Source organism: Portunus trituberculatus, chromosome 14 (assembly GCF_017591435.1).
Source record: "Portunus trituberculatus isolate SZX2019 chromosome 14, ASM1759143v1, whole genome shotgun sequence".
Taxonomy (NCBI): Eukaryota; Metazoa; Arthropoda; class Malacostraca; order Decapoda; family Portunidae; genus Portunus; species Portunus trituberculatus.
The window spans coordinates 16,496,684-16,514,183 of NC_059268.1; the positions used below are offsets into that span (position 1 = coordinate 16,496,684).

A 17,500-nucleotide genomic window follows, 5' to 3' on the forward strand; every position below is an offset into this window, starting at 1 on the left:
CTGTTTAATATCGCCAAACAGTGAGTAGAATGAGTATGAAAACACGTCATTGTACTCAAGGGTTAATGATGCTAACCGTTGTCCTTCCATATGACGTCATGCTCAAGTCTCGTGCAACCCATCCAATGTCCTCTCCCGCTTATCCTCCTCAGGCTCCGTTTGCCGAATGGGATTGATATCTGGAAGCAATCAATATTCGCCTCAGCTGTCACTCCGAGCGAGATGGTGACGGCACATCCTCGTCCCGTCACGCCTCGCTTTAAGGTCCATATTCAGGAACGGCTTGCTCTCTCACCACGACTATCTTCCCAGGCCACAGAGATGAATAGCTGCGTTATCAAGAGTGTTTCTCCAGTTAGTAATGTAGAAATCGTGTCAATCTGTCTCTAGCACCGCAAAAACAACTTAAAAAATTGGTGTAAATTTAAGTGAAACCTTTTGAGATAGTGGAGTTGAAGCACAAAAGTGTTTGAGAATACGACCCTAATACGCACATATACACACGTACACACACCTTCGTTCTCTTATATCCTCAGTAATTCTGTTTCCCTCTCTCTGAAGATTAATATGGGGCAAACAGGCGACTACCATCCATATCATCAGTAAATCTGCTTCCCTCTCACTGAAGGTTGATATGGAGCCAGCAGACGACTATCATCTATATACTGGGAGTGAAGAAGGTTATTCAGATACCCACGACTACTTTTAAAGACCATAGAGATGATTAGCTGGGTTTGCAAGATTGTTTCTCCAGTTAATAATGTAGAAATCTTGTCAGTCTTCCTCTAGAACTATAAAAACACCTTTAACGCCTTCAATATTTAGACGCATTTTTACCTGGAGTTTTGGGTAAGATTGGACGTTTTTATTTGCAATTAGTAATGGTCTATGAAGGTCAAAACATTAATGCCGTGAATCTTTACTATCTTAATCCTGACGTAAGTTTCTGAAGCTGTATAAAATCGCCAAATAGCAACTAGAATGAATATGAAAACGCGGCATGGTATTGAAGGGGTTAAAAACGCATGTAAATTTAGATAAAGCCTTTTTGAATACTGGAGATGAAGCGCAGAAGTGTTTGAGAATACGAGTCACATGCCTAAAACATCGAAACATCCTCAATTACCACTTAACATGCACACGGCAGCTTCTAGGCACTTAAAACTCACCACCTGTCACCACCTTAAGTAAATTTATTCAGTATTATCTAATGATTATCTCATGTCTACGCATTTACCATGTTATTAATGATGCTGATAATGAGGACTCACTTATAGGGGATATAGTCAATTTGAAACATTATTATCTTTGGGTATAAACAATTTGAGCGAGCAGATTCATAATAATAGGTGATTTCGGCCTCTAAGTAAAATCATAATGGCCAATATCGTTGAGATTTAAGCGTAATTCCAAGCGTAGTGCTCCAGGAATCACTGAGAAGCCCTTAATTTTGAGAGTATCAATGGATAACCCTCAGAAATAATGGCGTTCCTAATTGTAAGTCACCTTCTATTAGGCAACTGAAGCCAAGAGATTTTTTTCTTATTTTCCACACAACAGCCCAAGGTAACTCTCGAGACTATAAGAGAAACTATCTAGAACCGTTTGTTTTTAACCCCCTTCAGTACCATGGTGCGTTTCCATATTCATTCTACTTAATATTTCGTGATTGTATACAGCTTCAGAAACTTATGTTGGAATTAAAGTAGTGAAGACTCTGGCCTTTAATCTTCTGCCCTCCGTAGACACTTCCTAATGTAAATAAAATCGTCTAATCTTACACAAAACTCATGGTAAAAATGTGTTCCAGTACTGAGACGCATTTTTACTTTGATTTTTTTAGATATGATAAGACGAGTATATTTGTATTAGGAAGTGTCTATGGAGGTCAAAAAAAATGATAATCCCAACACATATTTCTGAAGCTGTATTAAATCACCCAATAGTAACCAGAATGAATATGAAAACGCGTCCTGGTACTGAAGAGATTAAGTGTCAATAGATAAGTGCAGAGTTAAACTGACGAACACACACGTGAATAGTGGTCAAATGGGTAGTTAATATGGTAATGTGTCCCAAAGCCCCTAACACCCGCCAGCATCCCACTTTAGGCTGAACTATTTGGGCTGATAATGTTCTCGTTTACGTTGGCGCGGAGAGCAGTAGTGTTTATATAGCAAGTTCTTAAAGTGGCGTGTTCCTCGTGCTCGCCAAGTAAAGTGAAGGGCAGAAGGACACGCAGGTAGTATATAATGCCAGGTATTCGTGACACGCTCCTTGGCTGCGCTGGTAAAAGTGAGGTGGTGTGAAGTGGTAAACTTAAGGTGAATAACAAACAAATCCCGGAACTCAACTCTCTGTTTGATTAAGTTCTTTTATACCAGCTTCCGATCTTAATTACTTTGAGTAACTTCAGGGAATGTTTTTTTTAAATCCTCGTTTCGATTATGAGAGAGAGAGAGAGAGAGAGAGAGAGAGAGAGAGAGAGAGAGAGAGAGAGAGAGAGAGAGAAAGAGAGAGACAGACAGACAGATAGACAGACAGACAGAAATAGAGACAGTCCTTTAAAGTTATTTTCACTAAAACATACATTTTTTTCATATTTTCAGTTGTCTGTCATTGCCTGAACTAACTCACGCGATCCTAAACACCCAACTCATCCAAATACACACACACACACGTTTTCAATTAAGAACAACTTAGCACGAGAAGAAAAGAAAGAAACGGTCCCGTCTATGTAGATTCAAACAACAACATGGGAAAGAAATAGACGAGAAATATGAGGCCCACATGAATCCAGCAGACTATGATTTGATAAGAAAAAATATAGAACAAGTAAAAATATCAAACTTCCAAACACCACACAGAAGAAAGAAGACAAGAGAAAGTTGGTGAATGCGGAGAAAGACGACGCGTTTGTAATGGAAGTGACTGAGAAAAGCCCCAAAGCCCTGACGCATAAGAAAACTTAATCCGCTGTGACGATTCCGTAATGGCACCTCCCCTAAGAAGATACTTTCAAACACTGGTGCAGAAAGCGTGGGAAACCAGTCACCCTTGTGCAGCAGACTCAGGACACAGTGTGAAGAGTTTCCTGGAAAAAATATCAAAGAAAATACAATGAAAAAGAAAAAAAATACTTGCATGGACAAACAGAAAATAAACAACAGGTTAGTTTGATCTTTCTTATTAAGTCACATTAGTATTTAAGAATCCACAGGAAAGGAAAATAGATGAAATAATAGATCGAGGAAGAAAAATTTGTACGAAAACCGATATAGATGTTCTGTTTATAGTGGCATTTGATTTTTTATTTCATTTCTTTTTATCTTTTACTATTTTTGTAATGAGCGAAAGAAAAAGTACGAGTTTCATCATTAAAGCGTTACATCACCTCGTAATAAATCAAAGAGCTTCCCTGTGCCTCGTTACCTTCCTAATGGCTCTTTCATAATGACAATTCGTAATTCTTATGAAGCCTCCTTTTCCTAGAAGTTTGATCTCTCTCTCTCTCTCTCTCTCTCTCTCTCTCTCTCTCTCTCTCTCTCTCTCTCTCTCTCTCTCTCTCTCTCTCTCTCTCTCTCTCTCTCTCTCTCTTATAAAAGTTCTTCAGTTATTAAATTCTACGCCTACTCTCAAAACTAATGGAGTATGCAAATCAAGATTCCTCCGCCATCTTATTTATGAACAGATATAAACGAGTTTTTTCTACCCCATTACGGTTATTGTGTGAAGTGTAGTAGTAGTAGTAGTAGTAGTAGTAGTAGTAGTAGTAGTGGTGGTGGTAGTAATACTTAAGAACATAGGAATATAAAGGAAGGTACATAAAGCTATCAGGTGTGCAAATGGCAGTCCCTGTATGAAATATATATAACCATTGATTCACTATAACATTACAGTTTGCCGGGGAGAGATGAACGTGTGGGTGTTAATCAAAGACTAAATTCTCCAGCCTGATTAAGAAAGGAATGAAGAAAAAAAACTTTCCCTCAGGTGACACGTGGATATTAAAGAAAGACGACGGTGAAAATGATTGAGAGAGAGAGAGAGAGAGAGAGAGAGAGAGAGAGAGAGAGAGAGAGAGAGAGAGAGAGAGAGAAGGGGGGGGAGGAGCGTTTAATCTCGTGTTCACTCGCCACGGTGGCATGTTATTATATGTGACGTTAGCAAGGCCTCTGGAAGACCCGTGCACGCCATCCACCTTTTTCAGGGTAACGCAGTTTTTAGGGCTTCATGTCTCCAATAGAGGGAAAAGAAGGCGATGCTGGCAGTGTTGATGTTGGTAGTGTTGGTGGTGCTGGTAGTGTTGGTGGCGCTGGTATTCCTGGTGGTGATGGTGGTGCTGGTGGTTACGTCTCTAAGGTCCAGCTAAAGGAGAAAGACGTACTCAGCTACTTGAGGGAATGAACCTGTTGCAGAGAGCTTTTGGAAGAGATTAAAGAGCAGTGAATGGAAGTGTTCCGCTGATCCTGAGTTTATAAAGAAAAGTAGAAATAACGACTATGCTGGCCAGGCAATGATACTGAGTTAGAATATACACACGGCTGAATTACAAGGTCAAGAGCTCTTACAGATGATTAAAGAACTGTGAGAGGGAGTCTTCCGCTGAGCCTGAATTAATAGAGAAAGATGGAGATTGTTCGTGGCTTCGTTGCACAAGACCTTTGATTTGTTCTCGCCTCTTTGTTGTCCATCTGTTCCTAGACACTTCTCCATGTAACTTTGTGATTGATACTGGCTCGGAGTTGGGTTTATTTTTCTTCTTCTTTCTTCCTTCTTCTTGTTCTTGTTCTTGTTCTTCTTCTTTTTCTTCTTCTTCTTCTTCTTCTTCTTCTTCTTCTTCTTCTTCTTGATACTGGGTAGGAGATGGAGTTTCTTTTTCTGCTTTCTTTTTTCCTCTTCTTCTTTTCTTCTTCCCTTTCTTTTTTTCTTCTTCTTCTTCTTCTTCTTCTTATTATTATTATTATTATTATTATTATTATTATTATTATTATTATTATTATTATTATTATTATTATTATTATTATTATTATTATTATCATTTATTATTATCATTTTATTATTATTATTATCATTATTATTATTATTATTATTATTATTATTATTATTATTATTATTATTATTATTATTATTATTATTATTTTCTTCTTTTCATCTTCTTCTTCTTCTTCTTCTTCTTCTTCTTCTTCTTCTTCTTCTTCTTCTTCTTCTTCTTCTCCTTGTCCTTCGAACTCTTTCAGACGAGTATTGGGACATCTCCTGAACGGATTGGACTCCGATTTGGAAACCTTCTACCCTTTCCTTTTCATTTTCCTTTCTTTTTCCCTTGAACATGCACTTCAGCGGAATTTTCTAGTTGTCTTTTTTTTTTCTTCTACGTGAGTCGAGAGAAGCAACAGAGCCGCGGGAGAGTCACGAGGGACCATCACTAGTTAAAGCAAGTGGAGTAGAGAAGAAAAATGAATTACCTGGAACGGCAGAGGTACAAGAAAGGCGAGGGAACCAAACCCTTTATAGAAGTTATGAAGTGGAGTCTGCATGAACACAAAAATTCCCCCAACCAATTAGTTAAATGCTCTACGCCAAAAGCCACTATGTAAATAAAAGCTATTTCGGCGTGTAAGGAGTAACAGGAAGAGGACTAGGAGAAATAGAAGGAAAGGAAGGTTGAAAGGAATTCTGTTACAGTAAATACGCGAGTAGAGGTGGGGATGGAATTGCCTGAAGAGGAAGAGTCGAAGGAAAGACTTGGAGAAGAGAGGTTTATCAAATTGAAAGGGTGCCACACCGTAACGCCTCCTCCAATCGCCTTCTTCCTTCCTTCGCGGAGTGCCCCTGGAATGCTTTGCGAATCGTGAATGTATTGAAAAGAAGCACCAGTAGGTTTGGCTATTTTAGGCAGGTTCGGGAAGTGAAAGCAGTGAGAGTGTATGCCAGATCTGCTTCTGTCAGGAGAAATTTTGTCATCGCGTTATATTTGCAGCGAAAGTTTTGTAAGAAATGTTTTGTAGAGAGAGAGAGAGAGAGAGAGAGAGAGAGAGAGAGAGAGAGAGAGAGAGAGAGAGAGAGAGAGAGAGAGAGAGAGAGAGAGAGAGAGAGAGAGAGAGAGAGAGAGAGAAGGCGTCTGAGTTGCCTGATATTCGGTTTTACTGTGAAGTGTTTAGAGGACAAACCAATCAAGAAACTATTGGCTCCGTGGACAGTGAGGTCTGGGTGTAGATATTTGTTTCCAGCGTGCGCTTGGATTCATTCCCTCGGCAGTGGTCGGAGCCGCTGCCTGCGAGGTAAAGAATGGTCCCGTCAAACACAACGGCAGGCCAGTGGAACGCTTTGACTCTTTGACCCGTTGATGTGCACCAAGTAAACTTTGTCCGGACTCTGGCTGGTGAACCCTCGCACGTAAAGAGAAATGTTGTGTTTTGGTTAGTGAATGTCGTAATGGTTGCTCTTTTATCATTTTTGCCCCATACCATTTACAAAATCACTCAAATTAAGCAACTGGCGCACAAATAGCAGTTAGAGAAAATTGCGTGTTCGGAAATGGTGGAAACCTTTTTCGACCATGTTTTTATGAACAAGGAAGGTATATATATATATATATATGTATATATATATATATATATATATATATATATATATATATATATATATATATATATATATATATATATATATATGTATATATATATATATATATATATATATGTACATATATTCTCCTTCCCTCTCATTCTTGACACATCTGATGTAACACAAAGCATCAGCATTAGCAGCAGCTTTAGAAACAGAAGGAGAGAACAGAAAGTTAGAGAAGCAGACATAAAAAAAAAACGCAGTGACAATTTCATTACATCAGTATCTTGTTTCTGCTTCACCTTCCATGGGGATCACCAGAAAAGAAACACATTCCTTTGCACACCAATTCACTGAACCCACAAAGAGTTTCATGTTTCATTAACTTGTGCAGCACAAACCATGCTGTGTGACGTTGTCTTTTACACCAGCAGATCTGGCAGGGCTACCCATAATACACTTCAGGCTTCGTTCTATTCACGCTACCCAAATATGGTGTGTTTGCCGCCACTTCAAGTCACGTGACGCACTCTAATGTGTGAGTTGTATATGGTTGCTATGGGAACCAACAGACCGCTTTCTTTCTACCATAAGCGGAGAACACAATTAAAACAGGACGCAGGTCAAGGCCAGGCTGGTATAAACTAAGTGAAATACTGTAGTTGTTAATTTATTAAATGCGAAGTTGAAGTGGTTATACTCTTGCAGAGGAGAGATAGGGAGTAGATCGGGAGGAGAATGTTGGAGGTGGACCCACTAGACAGAAGGACGAGAGGAAGACTAAAGAGAAGGTTTATGGCTGCATTGAAAGAAGACATGTTGAATGATGGATACAACAAACAACAAAGAAAAAAATGGATGAAAATTATGTTTAAAACGGAAATCAATTCACTTCTACAAATCGCGTCTAAATAAACCTCGAGTGTAGCTTTTTATCTGTCTTGTTCAGTAGACATTTTGGTCCGTATTTAGAAACGCTTTGCTCTCTCATTACGACCATCTCCCAAGAGCCACAGAGGTAATTAGCGGGGTTTTCAAGAGTATTTTTCCAATTAATAATGTAGAAATCTAGTCACTCTGTCTCTAATACCGTAAAAACACTTAAAAAAGAACGTGTGTGCATTTAAATAAAGCCTCTTGAAATGGTGGAGGTGAGACGCGGAGGTGCTTCAAAATATGAGCCTTTATCTTGTCCAGCACGTCGACTGCACTGTTATCAGTATTAGTTGAATCTTGTGTATATGATGTGAAAGATTAAGCATTATGGGTCTTTTTACATACTCTCATTACCTCGTGAAGCTCTCCTTGCCTGGTAATGACAGTTACGGGGAAAATAGACATTCAAATCCTCTACAAGAATATTAACAGGCTACTGAAGAACACTGGATTATTCATCACGTGCAGCTACTAAAACGTGTTCATGTTCGTCTTTTTCTTTCATATTTTTTTTGCATATTTAATTATAAACTACTTGTGGAATATTTCTTTATTTCTACAGCCACCTTTAAAACATTAAGCTGGCTAAAGGTTGGATTATGTACTCTTTTATTACCTCTTTTAGGAGCTTATGAAGATTTTGTAGTGGTTTTAATGCTGTGAATATTTTTGTTCGCTTCAGTTAAAGAGTTAATGACGTGACGCTTGTGTTAAGTGATAATAGCAAGATATATTCTCTCTTCGTTTCTCGAACATTGTCAGTTTAATTCCTTGAGCACTATGACGCGTTTCTACACTCATTTATGTTACTATTTGGTGGTTTTATACAGCTTCAGAAATTTAGGTAGGATTGAAATAGTGAAGACTCTGACCATATATTTTTTTTACCTCCATAGACCCTTCCTAATGTCAATAAATGATCTAATCGTACACAAATCTCAAGGTAAAAATGTGTCCCAGTATTGAAGGGGTTTAACTATCTCAGTCATATCTTTTCTTTCTTAAATTTCTAGCCCTTTTTCCTCTACCCATCCATAACAGACACGATATTCTGCTGCGTCTCTTCATTAAAACTTCAACAGACTCTAGTGCATCACACGACATTAAGCATAAGAACATTGACGAAACACTCCACTAAGCTCTCTCTCCTCATCTCATCTTTCTCTCAAGACCTGTGGTACTTCTCTTTCTCAGTCTTCCTTTACCTCCCGTCATCCAAGGAGCCTCAAGTACCTCTCGTATCATAAAGCGAGCGTCCAAGGAGTCTCATATCAAAGCTCCTGTAGTCTGGTGGCCATCCTATATCAAAAGACTCCAAGGCACTATTTCCACAAGCTTACCCTCACTTCTGTACGTATCACAGTCGAGGAAGTCTGAGTGGAAAAGATAAGGACTTTTCATGCTGTCTAAGATCCATGGTAAGAGCAGACATTCAGGTTGTGTGCCCCCTTCACCCACAATACATTCAGAGGCTCAATGGCCACTTATGATGTAAAGCTACATAACATTTCTAATCTTCTACTGCCGTCCACTTGTCAGGGTCTCTTTGTTACCTGTAAATGTAATTAATCAAATGTGGAGAGAGAGAGAGAGAGAGAGAGATTGATATTGATATTGATATTGATATTGATATTGTTTATTTGCCCTCTTTTTATACAATAAGGTTTACAATATACAGTAAGCAATTAATTTAAAGGCTCAGCTCCATTCAGTATCAGCTCTTTATGGACCTCTTGTTATTTATTAGAACAAGTTGGAATGGCTGGCAAAATTCTAAGTGTAAAGAAAAAAGAATACTACAGAAATGTAAGTGTGCGACAAAGAAAAATTAACATAATATAACGTAAGTGAAAGTGAAAATGACCCATATGTTTGTAAGTCAAATATACAGTAAATCATACTGTACAGAGAGAGAGAGAGAGAGAGAGAGAGAGAGAGAGAGAGAGACAGACAGACAGACAGACAGACAGACAGACAGGCAGAAAGAGAGAGAGAGAGAGAGAGAGAGAGAGATCATCAGACGGAATACTTCATCTCGATCGCACTGATGACGCACTTCTTTGTATATTCAAGTCAACATTTTAATCTTCAAGTAATATTCTCTCTGAGTGGAAAAGAAGCGTACGGAGAACGCACAAGTATGTAGAAAGTAGCTCATTGTTTTAACTCGAGTAGCGACGCAAATTAGCTGCAATATTCAAGTCCAGCGTGCCTTTTGAAAACAGTCCCTGGAGTTGAAGGGTTGATGAAAAGTGCCTGAGAAAGATGTATTATTCAGGGGACTTAAATACGGTGTCATTTGGATGAAGCTGGTATTCTGGGAACTTGTAATTCTACCGTCAGCAACACCTCGTACGTGTTAGGTTAAGTACACCTCAGGGAAGAGAAATATTCAACAAGGTGAGAAATTTCTACCTGATTGCTTCCTCACCTTCCTCAGACCTGATTCTGCTTCACGAGGGAACTGGTACACTGATCAAGCTATCTATAATTCTCGTCTATCATTATTTTTCTTTTATTTATTTATTCATTTATCTTTTTTTTTTTTTTTTTTTTTTTTTTTTTTTTTTTTGCAAGAGACAAATAACTGATACATTTTCCGTCAGTTTTTGTAAGCCTGTGTCAGACTTCCTCCTCATAAGAAAATTTGTTATGGCTGCAGAACTCCCTTCGAGACACAGATAGTAAGCATTTCTCCCTAGAAGATGGATCTCGTTTGGCCAACTTGTTTACAGAGAGATTCCGGCTGACTTTTAACCTCATTACCTTGATATTTTTCATATTCATTTTGCTTATTATATGGTGTTTTTATAGAGCTTCAGAAACTTATGTACTGAGTGAAATATTGAAGACTCTGGCTATCTATCTTCTGACCTCCATAGACTCTTCCAAATGTAAATAAAATCGTCTAATCATATCTAAAACTCATGGAAAAATGCGTCCTAGTACTGAAAGGTTTAAGGACAGAGGAGGAGAAATGGTAATAATGTGGATTTAACATCAATGAGGACTGTTTTGTATAAGTTAGTTTGTACAGTTTCAGCAAGTTTACATAAGAGTCTACATTTTCCGTGTTCGCCGCGGAGTCTCTTTCCCTTACCTATTCCTCAACCATGTCACGTTAATATTAAGCAGAGCAAAGACGGAATATATGAAATGTACGGAGGAGGACCAGGATGGTAGAGAAAGCATCAAGATGGAGGGAGTAGACCTGAAGAAGGTAGATGCTTTAAAGTATCTGGGATCTACCCTATCAGCAGATGGCAGTGAAGATAAGGAAATAACTAGAAGAATACAAGCTGGATGGAGAAGCTGGAGAGATGTATCGGGAATAGTGTCTGACAAAAAATGGCAGTAAAACTAAAGAGAAAGGTGTATAAGACTGTGGTGAGACCAGCAATGACATATGGAGCAGAGACATTGCCTGTGAAGAAAGTAAACAACAAGATAGAAGTAACAGAAATGAGGATGTTACGTTGGATGTGTGGCGTGACAAGGGAGGACAGAATAAACAACACAAGGATCAGAGGAACAGTGAAGGTGGGAGAGATATCGAAGAAGACTCAGGAAGCAAGGCTAAGATGGTACGGGCACGTAATGAGAGTGATGCAGCGAGTGAGGAGAGGAGAGCCCTGGATATGGAAGTGCAAGGAAGGAGAAGGAGAGGAAGACCCAAGATTAGATGGAAAGACTGTATAAAAGACGACGAGAAAGGACTGCAAAACAACATGGTTGGTGACAGAGGCAGGTGGAGGAGACTCATCAAAAAACAGCGACCCCGTATATAAACGGAATAGTCAGCTGACGAAGAAGATGTCACGTTAATATTAACCCCTTTAGTTCTGGGACTCATTTTTACCTTCAGCTTTCTACACGATTAAACCATTTTATTGACATTACGAAGGGTTTGTGGAGGTCAGAAGATTAATGACCAGAGTCTTTACCATTCTAATCCCACACATGAGTTACTGAAGCTATATAAAATCACCAAATAGTAACCAGAATGAATAAGGTAACGCGTCCTGGTACTGAAGGGGTGAAAGACTAGGTAATGAATTCACTGTTTATCTTCTGATCAGCGAGGTTAATCAACGTTGGGTCGAGATAATACTTGGATGGGTGACCGCTTTGGAACACGAGGTATCAACGTCCTTACATATAAAAGTTCTAACAGTAACCTGAAGCTTTATTCCTGCTATGTAAGCCTTTGTGATCATTTGTAACGTGAACTCACTTCCAAAAATCTCGTGTTGACATTAATTGCTCTCTCTCTCTCTCTCTCTCTCTCTCTCTCTCTCTCTCTCTCTCTCTCTCTCTCTCTCTCTCTCTCTCTCTCTCTCTCTCTCTCTCTCTCTCTCTCTCTCTCTCTCTCTCTCTCTCTCTCTCTCTCGTCATCAGTGAGAGAGGAAACATGGCGGGTCAGAGGGGCGGGTTCAGGACGGTTAGGGAATCACTTACACATGTGACAAGAGTTAATTCAAGGGACACAGACCCACAAATCTAATTCTTCCCCCATAGGCAAGCTGGCGTGCGAGTGTGTCCCACGAGAGAGGGCGATAAGGGAGAGTGGGAGAGGCGCAGGACTTGTGGAGTTTTCTGCTGTGACATCCCTTCCATGACCAGTAAGTAACGATTTTTTTTCTACATGGGAGATAAAAACGAAAGGAAATCAATAACGTGGCTTAAGGATAAAAAAAAATAAAGTAAAAAAATTGACAAGAAAGTTCTAACGCACAAAGTCAGTCTTCAGAAATTTCTAGAAGTGTTCCAATATGCAGAAACTTCAAGTCGTCAGCGTATTTGCAGTCAGGTAGACGCCTCAGATTCCCTTGTAAATTCCTTATGGCGAGGAGTAGGAGAGTGAAGGTTTAGGTTCCATTAGTAAGATGGACAGAACATGGGTGCGTAAAAACCCTTGTCAAGCGGGGCGTACAAGGGGCGTGAGGCGGTGTGGTGGGAACAACGCTGAAGGATGGCAAGGGAAGGGATATGTACGGGACTTGTAAGATATTAGACTAGTAAAGGAGGGGAGTTAATGAAGCGATCAACCTGTGACGCCTAACTGATTTTTTTAGAAAGGTTGCAAGTTTATGTGGGAGCGTTCACTCATAGGATGCATTCAGGAAATTCTGTATCCATCGTGTGTTGAGACAAAGAGTTCTTTTTATGAAGCATTCAGGACCTGATAATTTCTGAACCATTGGTTATGTTAATTTCACCTCAATTATAGGTCATTCAGTGATACAAACAGCTTCCGGATTCGAGTCAATGTCGTATTTGTTGGTTATAATGGAATAGATATTATAGTGTTGAATGAGCAACGACATGATTTTAATTTCAAAGCCCGTGAAAGCAAAAAATATCATTCCTAACTGTATATCAGAGAGAGAGAGAGAGAGAGAGATGTTTGACTACAAGAGATAGGAAACCCAAAAAAAGCTTCCTGAAATGTTTGGCGCGCAAGAGACCGAGAATTAGGAGAAGAGAGTCTGAGGCAAATTTTCAACATTTTCCTCTCAGAGTTGTGAAGTTCCCGGTTGTTGGATGAATCGCCTTTCAAATAGCGTAGAAAAAATGTAATGGGTTAATCAAGGCGGCCTCTGATAGGACACTGAGATCAATGAAAAGATAAGGCATGAATAGAACACAGAGTAGCGCGGAACTTGAGAAGACTGTTGATAATGGAAGTGAAGACAAAGAGGCAGGTCTTCGGAGAGGGAAGGAGAGAGTGAATGTGAGAAAAGAGGGAGAGGCGGAAGGAGAAAGAAAAAAAAAAAGAAGAGCCAGTGAGAAAGTTAAGAAAAAAGAAAAATAGGCAAAGCAAGAGAGAGAGAGAGAGAGAGAGAGAGAGAGAGAGAGAAGAGAAAGACTGTTTTCAATCTTTATACCTGAAAAGTGAGTGTGAGTGTATAGGATAAGAGAGAGAGAGAGAGAGAGAGAGAGAGAGAGAGAGAGAGAGAGAGAGAGAGAGAGAGAGAGACTGTTTTCAATCTGTTTACCTGAAAAGTGAATGTGTAGGATTAAATAAAGACGAAAACTAAAATGTTGAATACTTCAGTAGCAGGCGGGGTGTAACGAGACAGCGCGATGGCAGAGCGTGTGTCGTGTTACTTGGAAATCGTAATAATTACCTGGGGAAAGACAAGACGATGGATAACAGTGCACCGATCACTTTTGGCCCTTCAGACGTGGTGTTAGAGTATGCCATGTATATAATTATTTACTTTGTTTCTATACGTATATCCGTGAGAGAGGAGCTGATGTTAGCGAGAAGTACCTGGAAAGTTAATGTGTAAGCCACCGTGGTACAGTGGAACCATGCGTGCTTTGTTGTCCGAGGGGTCTCCAAGCGCACGGGTTCGAATCCTGTCCACGGTCCGAGTGTAGGTTGGGCTTCCTCACTCGAGGTAACGGAGGTGTTGGTACGTGATTGGTGGCATGTAACCCCTTCAGTACTGAGACGCATATTTACTACGATTCTTGGGTATGATTAGACGGTTTTTATTTACATTAGCAAGGATCTATGGAGGTTAGAAGATTAATGGCCAGAGTCTTCACTATTTCCATTCCCACATAAGTTTCTGAAGGTGTATAAAATCGGCAAATAGTGAGCAGAATGAATATGAAAACGCGTAGTAGCACTGAAGGGGTTAAAGTTCCCAGAGGCAGCTATAGGGGAGACTGGGAGGCAAGCAGACCCTTGTTTATTTTTTTAATCTAATAAACGGACGGAGAAGCTGCAAGATGATTTTACCTTCATCATCAACTCCACATCAGAAGGAAGTAGCCGTCAAAATTCGATTACAAGTAAGACAGTTAACTCCTTCAGTACCAGAACGCGTTTCTATATTCATTCTTATTACAATTTGGCGATTTTATACAGCTACTGAAACACATGTGAGGATTGAAATAGTGAAGACTCCGGCCATTAATCTTCTGACCTCCATAGACCCTTCATAATGTCAATAAAATGGTCTAATCGTACACAGATCTCAAGGTAAAAAATGTGTTCCAGTATTGGAGGTTAATATCGCTGCCATGTTAACCTGGAGTACAGTCATGTAGCAAATACTGTAGCTCATATTGCTTCGAGTACACTTACGTAATGAAAACCCGGTCTTCCAATACCATTACTGTTTCCTCGACACTCCGATCTGTCCTCGCCCCCAGCTGTAACAAATGTGACTGTGACAAGTATACCATGGACATCATATCACACAACAACAAGCCTCATTCTCAAACGTTCCTGTGTTGCAATTTATATGATCTAGTTAATGATTTTTACCCTTTCAATACTGAGGCGCATTTTTACTGTGAGTTTTGGGCATGATTAGGCGGTTTTATTTACATTAGGAAGGGTCTATGGAGCTCAAAGATTAATAGCCACAGTCTTCACTATTCTAATTCCTCATAAAAGTCTCTGAAGCTGTATAAAATCGCCAAATAGTAACCAGAATGAATATGGAAACGCTGCATGGTACTGAAAGAGTTAATGATTCCGAAAACATTTTCATGCTTATTTTAATAGTGTAGGAAGAACGTTCTGCACACATAACAGGAAAAATATCCATGAGAAACCGGCTAATGTCTTGTGTGGCCTCTGAGAACAGTCTTGAATCTTGAAGTGTTTAGAAATATGAATTTATGCAACGTATGAACATTACGTTGCCCGGCAGGATACCCTTTTATCTTAACTCTGCCTTAAAGAAAAAAAAATCTAAATAAGACAGAATAAATAAACATTCTTAGGGAAAAAAAACGGCACTCTAGGACCCCAAGAGGAAATAAGGGAAAAATAGTTACAGTATGAGGAGAAAAATATATATATCTTCAGAGCTTTCCTGGAAGTACATTGAAACCTACTTCCATCATTTTTGTGCCTAATAAACATGAAGGAACGTGTGTGTGTGTGTGTGTGTGTGTGTGTGTGTGTGTGTGTGTGTGTGTGTGTGTGTGTGTGTGTGTGTGTGTGTGTGTGTGTGTGTGTGTGTGTGTGTGTGTGTGTGTGTGTGTGTGTGTACGTATTTGAGAAAGGCAGGTAGGTCACTTTGGATATCAGGATGACTCTGGTTACATTTGTCTGTCTTATTTGCCACAGAAAAGTCAGGTTATTTCACAAAGGGAAGACCAATTTGTATCTTGAATCACCCAGAAACTCTCCTATTGAAGGTTGTCTGAGAGTCCACCTCCTCATCAGAGAGAAGTATGAAGTAGTAGTAGTAGTAGTAGTAGTAGTAGTAGTAGTAGTAGTAGGAGGAGGAGGAGGAGGAGGAGGAGGAGGAGGAGGAGGAGGAGGAGGAGGAGATGGAGAATGGAAAGAGAGAGAGAGAGAGAGAGAGAGAGAGAGAGAGAGAGAAAGAGAGAGAGACAGACAGACAGACAGACAGACAGACAGACAGACAGACAGACAGACAGAAAGATTTATTGTCCTCTTGTGATGCGCATGTTATTCTAATGTATATCACATAGACCTGGTCCATCACATCTAAGCTCTCTGTGGACCACATGTTAAATCAAGCGAGAATCGATCACCCGTAGTTTATGAGACCTTGAGATATATCCAACAGTATTCAGACAAATGCAAATAACACACTTACTGTATATTCCCCAGCATATCCATTGTCCACTCCCAAACATTGAAACTAAATGAACCATAACTGAACACATTTACACGTTTCCATTTCGCACATAAGATAGAATATAGGAGGATATCTATTAGTGAAAGTGTCATCATTTGCAATAACAAATGATAGAAGTGATGAATGAAAACAGTAACCATAGAAATAGTAATAGAAAGAAGAGGAAGATTAAGAATGACAATGATAATGATAAGTAAATGAACAAGAGAGAGAGAGAGAGAGAGAGAGAGTGAGGCAGGCAAACAGACAGACAGAGAGGCAGGCAAATAGACAGAGAGACAGACAGACAGAGAGGCAGGCAAACAGACAGGCAGACAGAGAGACAGAGAAGATGACTACTCACCAATGTCCAACTGTTAATTAAGCCAGAGTGTCAGGTCGCTTTGTTTCAGTCGTAACCACATCGAAGAGCTAATTCTCTCTCCATATCCACATTCTCTTCCATCCACACTCGAGAGCCTCTTCCAGCATCCATCTCCCTTGCTCCTCCAGCCTTACAGAGACCAATGACCTTTGAGATGATTTCCAAAAGCTTAATTATGAAATTATTCACAAACGGGAAGTGAACCAGGAATGTTTAGACTATGAGAAAAAGTGAAAGACGTTTGACAAGACTTCTACAAACCAAACAAGAAGGAATGTAAGATTAGCTGTTAGAAAAAGGATTATATGAGGTGTATGGAATAATGTTTTTTGGAAGTGTCTCAGAATTAATAAGGAAATGATTGAGCAAGACAACCGTGGAAATAGAACTGTTATTGGAGAGATACCTGATGTGTAAATCTCCACCTTATTGCAGATATATAACGTCCTTCTTTCTCCTCCTTATTCTCATTCTTAGTAGTCAGCTCAACATCCCTCCTCCTCCCCTCCTCCTCTTCCTCGTTCTCTCTTTTCATCATTACTAACCCTCATCTCTTACGTTAGATTCAGTATCTGGCACATTTTTACTTAATTAACCACAACAGCAACCTCCGAACAGTATAATGGCCTAGAAATTTACAAAGCTAGTATTTTTTCTATCTCTCCTTATTTGTATCTGCTTGAAAAGACCCCATATATTGCTTCTAGTTGTTACATAATGCCAGGAAAGTTCACCAACAGCCTTCCGAAGTGTGAGTAGATGCGCTGGTATTTGGACCACTTGCTGAGACGCGAATCAACTGTGCTCGTGGTGTCTGTGCTAAAAGTCGCCACTGAAACCGTAAAAAGTTGAGTAAAGTTAACCCGGAGAGCAACACATTAAATTTTGAATATTAGTAAGAGTGAGAATGAACTAGTTTTGTCTTGTGTCTTCTATTGACACTAAAACGCGGCTTTTCTCTCTCTTTCTCTCTCTCTCTCTCTCTCTC

General features: G+C 39.6%; 1 protein-coding gene across 14 annotated transcripts in view; it reads left to right on the forward strand.

Moving 5' to 3' along the window:
- LOC123503863 overlaps positions 1–17,500 on the forward strand; it is a 105,940-nt gene that overhangs the window by 55,929 nt on the left and 32,511 nt on the right. For 9 of the 14 annotated variants that reach the window (XR_006674631.1, XR_006674633.1, XR_006674627.1 and 6 more), the window contains exon 3: positions 12,028–12,131. The exons of the other annotated variants lie outside the window; for them this stretch is intronic. Coding sequence is in view for 1 of the 9 variants with exons in the window: in XM_045253997.1 (XP_045109932.1) it covers positions 12,125–12,131 (7 nt within the window). In the remaining 8 variants the exon portion in view is untranslated. The remainder of the gene's footprint in view (positions 1–12,027; positions 12,132–17,500) is intronic. 14 annotated transcript variants of the gene reach the window in all.